Source organism: Dermacentor albipictus, chromosome 1 (assembly GCF_038994185.2).
Source record: "Dermacentor albipictus isolate Rhodes 1998 colony chromosome 1, USDA_Dalb.pri_finalv2, whole genome shotgun sequence".
Lineage (NCBI taxonomy): Eukaryota > Metazoa > Arthropoda > Arachnida > Ixodida > Ixodidae > Dermacentor > Dermacentor albipictus.
This window is the reverse complement of record NC_091821.1, coordinates 284,965,927-284,978,511: the sequence shown is the minus strand read 5'-3', so window position 1 is coordinate 284,978,511 and position 12,585 is coordinate 284,965,927. Positions and strand designations below refer to the sequence as shown.

The following is a 12,585-nucleotide window of genomic DNA, read 5'->3' as shown; positions in this document are numbered from 1 at the left end:
CCCTTGTAATATTGGAAAGCCCTGCATGAGGCTGCTCATACAAGCATGCTCAATAAGTATAGTGAAAACGTGCACAAACTTCATGTATAATGTACTGGGTACTCTGGCTGCTTCTAATCACATTACAGGTGACCACGAGTAGGTAGAACGGGTCTGTATAATGGGGCGTAATATTCCCACTTTTTGCTATTATAGAATCATTGTCAACTTTGAGATCTTAAGCTATGTGAAAAATACCTATAAAAAGCACTTGTAATGTCTCGGACACAAAGCAATCTGTTCTCTGCTTGCGTCCATGAAAGGGTTAAGATGCACGCTATATTCAAAGGCGAAACCATGCACATAGTTTTTAAACGAAACCCTTTTTCCCTCTTCCTTGCTCAGTGGGTGTTGGCTGCTGCAGTCCTGCCAAATATTGGTTACTGTGTGTCTGGCACTGGATATGTGCTGCTCGGCATGTGTCCAAATAAGAACTTGGATTACCAGTTAAGTGCAGCTCAACATGTACCACTGGGTAGACAAGTAGAACGAAAGGCACGAAATTAAGTATGCAACAGGAAATTTAAGAAGTTGGCCACAGAGAAGTCTGAAAGTCAGCATCAAAAGCAGCCGAGTGTGAAGAAAAATGAACTATACGGGACCAGGACATGCATCGAGCGTACAGCTATAGAAGTGAACGAGTGATTACATTTTACTGAACATTACAAAGGCTTCACCTATGATCGATTTTCACATATGCATGGAATCTGTTAATTTTTCTGTGCAAAACTCCACCGGAAAGGATATATTGCATCCATCGGTGTTAATACATTTTCTAGCATATTCTTTTTTCAGCCAACACACACATCCCCGTTAAATGAAATAGATCACTTTAGATAGATGGCTGCCACAAGCATATTACAAGAACTGTGAATTGGAAGCTGTTGGCTACCTGTGGCACGAAGTTATGCTAGTGTACATATAGTCTTTGTGTGCACATTGACTTCATACGTTTTACTAATTTGACTGGCTCCTATTGCACTCCGACTGGATAGTAATAACACACAGGCCACTTTACGTTTGAGCTGCTCGAAAGCCTGCGAAAGCTGAAGGTATATTCATAAATGTTCATAAGTCCATGGCATTAGCGAAAAATGCAAACCTTTTGTAGTACAGCTGTGCGCTGTCAGAAGTGTTTCAATGCATTGCATTAGTTGAAGAGGCACACATTGGCAGTACCACTTGGATTTCAGCGTGAATACGTAGGTTGGATAAAAAAAATTCTACCATATTTTGCCTCGAAACTTTTGCTCACGAGTGGAAAGCGCTGTTTCTGTTGCAAATAGATGTGGCGTGCACACAAACCATGTGCATGCTAAATTTCTGGGTAGAAAAAAAGAAAAGGTATGCTGCGTGAACAGAGGTGCTGCAGCCGCATAACCTGACCTTTGATCTTCATTGCGCTCACAGATTGAAGGGACGGAACTAAGCAAATGTGTTTTAAATGCTTGATTTCAGCCACTTGAACTTGCGAACACGGGGATTCAAAGCACGGGTCTCCATCTGCTGTTAGGCTGGACTCTTTATTTAATGAGAATTTTAACTACTGCATTCATTGGTGCTGACAGATATCAAGTCAGTTGCAGCTCAGCATACTGTATTCCGTTTGCCACCAAAACGCTTGAGAACCACTTGAGATACTTCGATGTCAGCATGCTCATAATCAGCGGGCACCCCATGAGGAAAATAGACATTCTTGAGATATGGATCAGGTGACACGAGCAAGTGTGAGAAGACTAGGCCACAGAAACTCTCGTTTCTCATTTGTGCACTATTTGTTCAGCCACGTTAAAATGCGTGTAGCTTTAAAATGTGAGGAGCCTAGACATATAAAAGACAAGGAGCAAGCAAATTGAATGCAGCTACCAAGCATAAAAATGTGCAAGCTCCTGATTTTGACTCTAAAGGCACGTTCACACCGAAGACGGAGCGGCTAAAGCAGGCAAACCTCCTCACCCGGCGGGTAAAAGTGGGCGGAAGACAAGGCCCGATCGCTCGCGGACCAATTTTCTTCCGCCCGCCGGAGCTCTCTGCTTTGCCGCAGCCAATCAGAACACCAGACGACGGTGCCACGAGATGGCGACACGTGCACCACAAAAACGTTAGATGCTCCGCCTCCTTGGCGGCGCGGGCAGTCAGGCAAGCCGTCTGGTTTGAACACGCTCGCGCGTTCACCACGTTGAAAATGCGCTTGGCTGCTTAGAGGTTCCGCTTTTGGTGTAAATGTGCCTTTAAGCAAACACAGGGAGAAGAATCAGTATGCAATTAGAATAATTACTTTGTATTATGAGCCAACATTTGACAGTCTGGCCAGGAACTAAAATATCAGTATTTAGAACGCACAAATGTATATATAGCAAAGTGCGGCAAACATTTGCACATGTGAATGCTTGTTACCTTCTTGCACCACCTGCAATGTCTAGGTCCGAACTGTACATATCGTAATGCTCCAAACCGTACACATCGCAGTGCCTGAATACATTGCAAACATTTCTCCCAAGTGCAATGCTTTTTCCCCTCCAGCATCAATTTCTCAATGCGTCACCCGCCGTGGTTGCTCAGTGGCTATGGTGTTGGGCTGCTGAGCACGAGGTCGCGGGATCGAATCCCTGCCACGGCGGCCGCATTTCGATGGGGGCGAAATGCGAAAAACGCCCGTGTACTTAGATTGAGGTGCACGTTAAAGAACCCCAGGTGGCCGAAATTTCCGGAGTCCTCCGCTACGGCGTGCCTCATAATCACAAAGTAGTTTTGGCAAGTAAAACCCCATAATATTTTTTCTCAATACGTCCAAGAAGCCGAGGCGCCTAATGTTTGCAGATGGGTACGATGTGCACAGGGGCCGAGGAATTGACCAGTTAGCAAAGATCATTTCTAATGCTCAGCAGTTTGGCCATGGTGTCAAGTCACCTGCACATGCTGAACCAGGCGCTGTCTACAAGGCAGTCAGGGGCTGCTTCTGCAACACCAAGGGCCACAAATAAAATGAATGCATCAAGTTTTGTAAGCCAGCTTCTCGGCGGATGTCAACACAACACAAACGTTGCCTGCCATCAAATGGCCCTTCTCAGGGCCACCCATATGTTGTCCGGCAGCTTTGAGATGCTCCTGATCGTTGCCCTCTCAATTTTCCTGTTTAGCTAGGAATCGCATTGCTTAGCAAAGTATGTCGGGAAAGTAAGGATGCACATCTGGCATAATGCTAGGATTTTTCTTTCCAATATATATTCATAGTTTCTTCAATAACATATGCAGAGCACTGCTCAGACCATGCAGTGCAAAAGGGATAAGAATTGTAGTATAACTGTTACATTATCTCGGCCCAAGACTTGGGTGTGGCAATCTCATAGTGAGGGTGTTTGCACAATATGCAGTACAATATACAGGAGGTTTCAGCTGACTTGTGCCGAGGCTTTAAAAGAGAAAGAACGAAAGAAACTAGGCCTGCAGAACTCAAATGCAATCAATTCAGTAGACTACCCTTTTGAGCAACTTTAATACTTACGGGTTATCGAGAAATATCTAACTGCTTTATTTTTATAAAGATAGCTGCTGTGGATATTTTTTCAGGACAAAAGAAAGTGCACAAAATCGAAAAAAATACCATGCAACTATTCACTTTGGAGCAGTGACGCGAGTGCTCTCGTACATGCTTTAAACAAATGAACAATGCGTCATGCGGATACGATGTAAAAAATATGCAGATCCGACACACTGTGAAATTTTTTAAGATAAGCTTTTTTGGATGTTTGTGTTCATTCATGGCATTTGGAAGTGATAAGTAAATGTTACCTTGCGTGCACCGCTTGTGTTTGTCCGTAGCACACAAAGCTCACAGGGAGAGAGAGAGAGAGAAAGAAGTTTAATGACACGAAATGCCGAGAGGTCGGCCTGAGGTATATTCCTCTAGCCAGCTACTCGGCATTGGGGGAAGGGGAAGTGGGAAAGAAAGAGGGAAGAAAGAGGTGCATGATGGGTGACGATGACGATAGAAGGAAGATGTAGAAAATATGGCAAGCAATTGGGCATGCTCAAAGTCTGCAGTCCAGGCCTGTAATTTTTAAAAAGTTCAGTAATGCCTTGATGGCCTTAAAACTCGACTGAGCGTCTGGCCAAGATCCTAAAATAATATCCTCCGACAACGGTGCACTGTCGAGACGCGTCGAGACGTGTCGAGACGCAAGTCTCCCTCACAGGGAGACTTGCGCTCGAACGCTCGAGGTGGTGTTGCGCACCATCCATATCCTGCGAGAATGGTGGCACTGTCATTCCCTTCACGGCGCATCGCATGGTGGGTTAGGTAGAGAAATCCTTTTATTGAATCCTTAGGAGAAATAGCTGCTGCCATGTCCTGTGCCCGACAAACCAGCGCCTGCTGGCCACACAGGCTTCTGTCACGCAACAGGGCCTCCCAGTGTTACATGTAGAGACATTGGTTGAAGTTTTGATGCTGGACCACCACTTGCGTATTGTCGTTTTGACGCCGTGGTGCTGTATTACAGCTTTGCATCTGCGCATCCTTTGTCAGTTGTTAGCCTGGACACACTTTCCGTGTTTATTTTTCAGAGAGCATAAACATGCTGTACCATACTTTAAATTAGCATTATAATATCTTTAGTTTGCCCACAACTGTCGTGATGTCTAGTTGTAGCGTTTTTCTTTTAAAGAGACTCTATACGAAGGATGCTTTCTGACGGCATCTTTACCATCTCCTGCGATCATTCAGCGAGCACAAAGGTAAGCGCTGCAGCTTCTGGAATGCTTTTGTCTATTCCTTCCAGGCACACATCTCTCAATGTATCATTAGCGCTGAAATAGAACACCGCCCGTTGCCCAAAGCACCTTCAATATAGATTCCAATTGGAACAATAGGCATAGACTTGTCGAAGTATACGACTTTCTATAGCCATAAAAGGCAAGCTAGCATAGTGGGGCATCTCGATGCATTCAACTCCATGTATCTCCAAATAACTAAGCTCTAGCAGACACTGCCAAAATCCGTGCTTGTCACGGTGAATTGGTGTGAGAACTTGAAGGTGTCGCTTTTCCTTCACTTTTGTGTCTCTTATGTTTTTGCTAAGGTTCTTGCCACAGTTAAAGTTGCTCTTGTGGTATTTTAGAAGAGTAATTTACTAATCCCCTAGGCGATGTCATTTCCTTCATTTGGTTGCACTGTTTGCATCAGTTCAGCATCAGTGCAATAAATGGGTGAAATGGCTTAATACGAAATGTTGCCAGGCCTTTTTGGCACGACACTCGTGGATAATATTTTGGTGTGGCTTGGGCGAGACCGAAAGAGAGAAATTGATGCATACAAGCACAAAGGCCAGGCACACTTCCCTTGTGGCCTGCACCACCACTAGTGTTCAAAGCACAGTCAGTGGAGTAGCAGCTAGTCTTATCAATTCATACTGAGTATGGCAAAGTTAAACATTGCAAGAACTGTAGCTCGGTTGATGAGACAGACACTTACAGCTGCAGCTGAAACGTGGTGCGATCAACATGTACAAGGTTACGATACTCTTCACCCTTTTTAAACTTTGCCCGCAATCTGATACAGCTTTCCATAGGGCATATTGTTGCAAAGCCTCCAGAGTTCCTTGGAAAATCCTGCCATGTACATTGCCCCTCCTCCTCGGTGTGGCGTGCAAGATGGTACCAGCAGCAGTAGAACAGTTGAAGAGGTGAAGAAAGGTTCACTTTATAGTAGGTTGTATGTAAATAAAACTGATTGAACACAACCGATTCGGCTTCCACTTTTGTCAATACAATTGTCAGTAAAGCAGTAGGGCGATACTGATAAATAGTGCGTAGAAATTCTTGGAAGCCATGTCGGCTTTCTTGCTGTTAACAGTGTGTGTTGGTGAGGTGGTTTAGGCAGGGAATGCCAATCCAGGAGGGATGGTCATGGCCATCGCCTCACATTCGCCATGGTCAATGTATGTGCAGCATTAATCGGTTCTCTAGACCGAGTGCACTAATGACACGGCCGGCCAGCACTTAGTCGCACGATACATACTCTAAGAATATTAATGAAACGTGAAACTAAAATTGGCATGTTGCAGTTTTCAATGCAACCATCACACTGCGTTTGTCCATTATTGAAACAAATTTGATTGTACCAAATGCATACAGAATGAATTTGCGGAATATCCGAAGTTCATTTCGCTTGTTTTCGTCAAGCAGGTGGCAGAACAAAACTACAAAGTTCCAAAACAGAAAGGTAACACTTCTTTTGAAGTGCACGAATGACGAAAAAGTGTTGCTAACACACAAACAGTGCAAAACTTGTCACCGATTAAAAAAAGAAGGGAACTGCTACACACCATCTCTTGGTTCCTTCACCATTTATTTTCTTTCTTTTGTGGCTGATGTTTAAAAATCCTTGCTATAGCAAATGCAGCGGCATCGAAAATCAACGCACGACAGATATGGGCGCTATGGTGTAAAGTAATGAAGATATAATTTTGCATGCGCATTATTTAGTCTGAAATTGAGGGATACAACGCATACAGCACAAACGTTACTTTTCAATCCCAGTAAAAGATATGGAACTCGTGGGCTACAAGAGGGCTACGGATGAATCTTGGGGGACCTGGGATTCCATAATGTGCAGCTATATCTAAATACACAAGGATTTTTGCATTCTGCCTTTACCCAGGTGCAGCTTTGCGACCTGGAATGAAAAACCACAGCCGTCAAGCTACTGCAGTGGCGACATCACAGTAAAAGGTAATAGCGAGAAATTAAAGCATGAATAATATGGCCATGCAACTTGCACATCAGATAGGTCACCTGAAGCTTCTATTTCCCATTTTTCTGGTGTTGCATAAAAGGACAAAAATTTTGAAAAATGATAGTGTACGATTTTTATACATTAACAATTATGCGTATCTAGTTTATTTTAAACCATGCAGATATTTCATAAAAAGTTTTGAGCACAGAGAGCGCGGCGTTTTCGCAAAGGAGTTTCTAGGTGAGGTTTGGCGCTAATAATGCAAGCTTCAGAAAATTTATTTTTAAAAATTTGGTAACTTTTTATTGGCACCTTGGGGGCAGCTGTCTAAATGGCATATTTGGAGGTAGTTGCGTTTGAATGCGCACCCTTTCTTTTTTTCTAAATCCCGGAAATTGCACTCATTTTAAAATATTCGTTATCGCGCTCAATTGAGTACTATTAAAATTGGTGCATCCTGCTTCACATAAGGCAGCAGTGCCCCGTCGAGAAGTCTGGTACAAAGCTCAAACGATAACCTGACACTGCACACTGACGCACATGCTTGTCAGGCAAAGTGTCGTATCGGTAGCTGCAATGACTGGCCAACATGTTTCAGACTTTCTCCTGCCTGTTGTCAAGGGGCGTTTCCATCTGATAAGACAGCAGCGCCTTTTTTTCTGCGCTCCCAGCACACTCGGTTCCAATATTGCCTCGATTTACAATTGAAATTCAAGGACGAATATCTTGAACTAGGTGCAACTTTCAAGATTTGTAAGAAATTAGGGTGCATTAAAATGTGAAATGTGACTGTCTCCAAATTTGTGGAATTCTAAAATAGAGGAATTCCTCTACAAGAATGCCATATTCGCCGCGCTCATAACTTTAAAAGAAGAAAATTGGTATGGTAAAAAAAGACACCCTGAACGTATGCAGTGTGCATTAGAGCACTTCATGCAAGCAATATTCAAGCACCTTCTGTCTACAAAGAATTACCCGCAGTGGTTGCTCAGTGGCTATGGTGTTAGGCTGCTGAGCACGAGGTCGCGGGATCGAATCCCGGCCACGGCGGCCGCATTTCGATGGGGGCGAAATGCGAAAACACCCGTATACTTAGATTTAGGTGCACGTTAAAGAACTCCAGGTGGTCAAAATTTCCGGAGTCCCTCACTACGGTGTGCCTCATAAACAGAAAGTGGTTTTGGCGCGTAAAACCCCATATATTATATTGTCTACAAAGAATTCATAAGGCAAATTTATGCACTAAGACTGGAATCGGTTGCGAACACTAGAAATATCTCTATGCAAGAAGGACCTGTTCAGACAGTTACACTAATCTGAAAAGGGGGCAATGCTTGCATAAATGCAGGTCTAGCACTTTTGTGCCACTAACAGATGAACCCACACTCCTGGACGGATAATGTTACAAGCAAACAGTGAGGATACAGAAAGTTTCACTGCGACCCACACTGTTCATATGGCAGGCATTGTGTTGCTGCTCTCTGCATAGGGCCTATGAATGAAAACCACCTTGAACATCGCACAGTAAGCTACCAATCGCTATGTGTAGGAAGACTTTACAGTTCCTAAAATGCAATTGTGACCTAGACATTCGAGAGCTTTTCTGTTAATGTGCTTGTAGTGAACAAGTCCCCCAAACTTGAACATCAAATCTGAAGCTGTAATGCCATTATTATCTTAAAGATGTAGTACACATTTTTTTAAGCAGTGCGGAAACATTCAGAATCTACAATGCCACCATGGACGTGAGAGCCATGTAATATTGCACTGCATCCAGCAAGGATAGCACAATCTTACACAAAAGATTGGTCTCTCCCACATCCCTTTATAATGTCTCGCCTATGATGCCGTGACATGATACGAAACCACGATGATGTAACTTATGATCGTGAGTTACTCTTCAATGAAAGCTTGTGCACACATGCATATCCCTGCATTGTAACTCTGGAGTGCACTTACAATAACCACACTGTGAAAAGAGGAAAAACAAGGGCAGAAGCAAGAACCAGGCAGCGCAGTGCTATTTGCACCTTCTCGGCTGTTGTCGGTTTAAGTCACCTTCACCGCTGCACAGTCGTGTTATGCGGCGAAGCATATTTACCGTCATGCGGTGAAGCATATCTGAAGTTAAAGGGGACACTGTCACGGGGCCCCTGCTGGTGCTTATGGTTACCCGACACTCACCAGCTTGAGCTTGGTGAGAATCAAGCGGTTTGATAAATGTACAACAGAGTCAGTGATGGTAGGACAGTTCTTAGAAACTGCACAGCATGCCCTTCTGCCTCTGCAATGTAAAAAAAGAACATTGGCTTTGATCCACGAGCCAGATCTTTCTGACTGGGCAACATTCATGCACCAGCTTTGTCAGTTTTTTGGTGCTCCCACTACTTGTGCTGAGGAAGCGAGTAAAGCCCGGAGAGAGTATACAATTCGAGAATCTTGTACCTCTTACATTGTGGATGTCCTTGCACTGTGCTAACGCATGAACACCACCATATGTCTCAAAATGATCGAATGCGACATATTAAAGGTACAAACACTGTTACCTTTTACGTCCTTAGTACGCAGAACCCCAGCACCTCCACCACTTCTAAGGAACCGCTTTATTCTTGCCGAGCTAGAGCTATGGCGAGGAAGAAGCGACACTATGTACTACTATGTACACTATGTACGCACTATGTACGGATGAGGAAGATGAAGGAAATTTACATATTGCGCTCACAATATCGCTAACGTTGTAGTTTCCCAAAGGAAACGGTCACACCACTGCGTATGAAGTGTATGCACAGGGATTCTCATATGTCTTTCCTGTCCAAGGGACTGGTGGCAAGCACCACAGCGCAGCACTGGTCAGGTGCATTCCAATTAAATTTTTAAGAATTGAGAAAAGGCAGATTCAACACAAAGCAATGACCTGACACCCTTGCCAACAAACCTGTTGAACTGGCATTAAGTTTCATATGTTTGCGGCCACACATATGTAAACCAATGGGCAAGGTTCTGACTGGTGTTGTAGAAGTCGCGGGGCGCTTTTTCCGTTGCGACGATAGATCGAATTCTTTTACAAGTACTGTTCCAGGAGGGCACATGTAACCGGCAAACAGAGGCCTCAGTAGAGCATTAGATTATAATCAAGGAGGCGGCGCAGGATCTCCAGGGTACCCAAGGGGCAGCGGGGCGATCAAAACTGGAAGCAGGGCGGTCCGCAGGTTATGTTGCCCCAATCCACGGACCACCGTGCCTCCATCTTTGTCCGCGAAAGCGGACAGCTGATCTTAAAATGTGTCAGAAAATTCGTAAAGTACGACTTAAACACAGCCTACAGACATCATAGATATACTACTAGCACGCGCAGGCCTCGGCGAGCCCCAACCGATGGACCAGGTCCGGGTTCTAGCTCTGGTGTCCCCGTTACCGATTTGGTGTCCTGGAGACGCCGCCAATAATATGAAATAGTGACATGTTATTAGTAAAAAACAGGGTTTAAGCCGGTAACGCTACGTTCAGCACTGCCGCGCCCAACGACTTCTACAACGCCTGTGAGAACTTCGCCAATCAATGTTTGTTCTTGGCAATACTTAGAACTTGTAAATTTTGTGTACCGTTCATGCTTAACTTTGTAGTGCACGGTGACGTAGTGAAGCACGACGCTTGCGTGTCGCGTACGTACACATCTTACCTGGTTGACGGTGAACGGGATCTTGTACAAATATCCGCTGAAGAAGAAAAGACTACTCCTTCACATGTGTTAAAACACATGCCAAACATGAAAAAAAAAACAGACGTACAATGAACCTCTACACGTTAAAATAGCAAAAGAATCACTTAAAAGGCGAAAACTATTGAAAACTTTGCAAGCGGCATGGCAAGCGCAAATCCGCCATTGCTGCTCATATTGATGTTAATCAGGCTGTCCCCTTGCGATCGAGTCGGCAAGCGCGTGGAAGCGCAATTGGCGCAACGTAGCCAAAATAAATAAATAAATAAAGAAAATTTTGCATCAACTCCAAATACACACACGCAAAAGAAAAATCGTCGGGATTCTCAATAACGACGTTTCCAACCCCTTGACCAATATTTCATACAGCTCGTTGTATTAATTAAAATAGCTGCAGTGCATTGTTTTTCATAACGCGCAAAAAATTTCTGCACTGAAGCTTACCCACACAAACACGCGGCGCGAATTCGCAGAACGCCACCAGAGCAGCCCCCCCCCCCCCAATATATATATATATATATATATAAAAGACTAGTCAATAATAAGAGCATACAATTATAATGTGAGGTCGGCGCAATCAATGGAGAATTCGATTTTATTTGTTATAGAAAATCAAATGTGGTGCAGTAAGCAATGGATAGAGTCTAAAAAAATCTGTCTTGAAACCTGACGTGATGACGCGGCAAATTTAAGCATACGATTGAAAATAATTGTTATAGTCTGTTCCTGCATGAGCGAGCTTCTCAAAAGGAGTTTCAAGTGTTTCCATGGTATGGCAAGTTTATATCTTCATTCATCAAGTTCTCTTTCTTTGTTTGTTCATATTGGTCAATTATGTTTAAAAAACGAATTGGAAACCCCAATGGTTTTGTTTTTTACCGGGGGAACACAGAGTTGAGCCACTGTTTTGAAACAAACTTTTATTTAAAAGTGGTTACATAGTAACACCGACACCCTCGCTCATGACCAAATAACTTTCACTCGCTGTGTCCAGACACTTGGTTCAAGTTGCATGTAGTGCTTCATCTCCAAGCTTTGCATGGTTTCTTAAAAGCATTGTGAAATCTACACTGTGTTTTTATTTTACACCTCCTCGTCTCATAGCACAAGATCTGAAACGCGTGAACAAGAAGAATCAGGCCAGCACATATTCACAGAAACGAACTCTTCACAGTGCAATTGACAATTGCAACAATTACAGCAGAAACTGTCAGTCACATGATATGAGCAAAATATAACTGTTCTTTTCGTGGGGACGCCTCGGTCCCGTGCCGACATTAACCCATATGGTGGTCGTCAAGGCAGTGGTCATCTCTGGCAATGTTTGAAAGATTTTCATAAGATACAAATTGAATGTCTGGAATATTTATCATAAGGGAAGTACAAACTTGTACATCTTCTAAACAGCACTTTGCAGTCCTAAATGTATGCTGGCTATTGATAGTAATAAATAGTATGACTGTTACAACTGTTAAACAAGACAAAAGCTCACAGGAATATGAAGGCTTAAAGTGATAAACAGTGTTTGGAGGAGGAATGTAGCTGGAGTGACTCTTTTGACAAAGATTTGTCTTTGTCAGTGCCCGCAATTAAGTTCTGCACAGGAATCTTTATGCACGCTTAGCTCACTTTCCCACACCCTCAATGTAGGATGAAGAGGAGAATAAGATGGTGCATAGAATGAAGTTGAAGTGTAGAAAAGAAATAGAGAGACAGTGAAAGAGAAGGTAGGAGCACTGTTGTAGGTTATTCTTCCAAGGTTACTCTTCCAACATAACAAAATAAAAATAATTAACATGTAAGGAAGCATAGCCAATTGTTATTATGCCTACTCAAGTAAGAGATGCACCATAAGGGATGCTATATAAAACTGACCTGATATGTAGAGTGGCCTTAAGTTTTGTGCATAGTCTTTACAATCATTATGACACTGTCTGCTGCAGCCAAATATGCAGAAGTTGCATACTGCAGTTGCAAATATGCAGACATAGCCACAATTAGTACATGACCGGGGCAGCTGGAGAAGTATGGGAGAGGCCTTTGCCCTGCAGTGGGCGTAACCAGGCTGATGATGATGATGATCTATTGAGTG

General features: G+C 43.5%; 1 protein-coding gene across 1 annotated transcript in view; it reads left to right on the top strand.

The window, feature by feature from the left end:
• hfp (Poly(U)-binding-splicing factor hfp) overlaps positions 1-12,585 on the top strand; it is a 322,321-nt gene that overhangs the window by 263,761 nt on the left and 45,975 nt on the right. Inside the window, exon 14 of the mRNA XM_070531376.1 lies at positions 6,701-6,771. Within this exon, the coding sequence (XP_070387477.1) occupies positions 6,701-6,771 (71 nt within the window). The remainder of the gene's footprint in view (positions 1-6,700; positions 6,772-12,585) is intronic.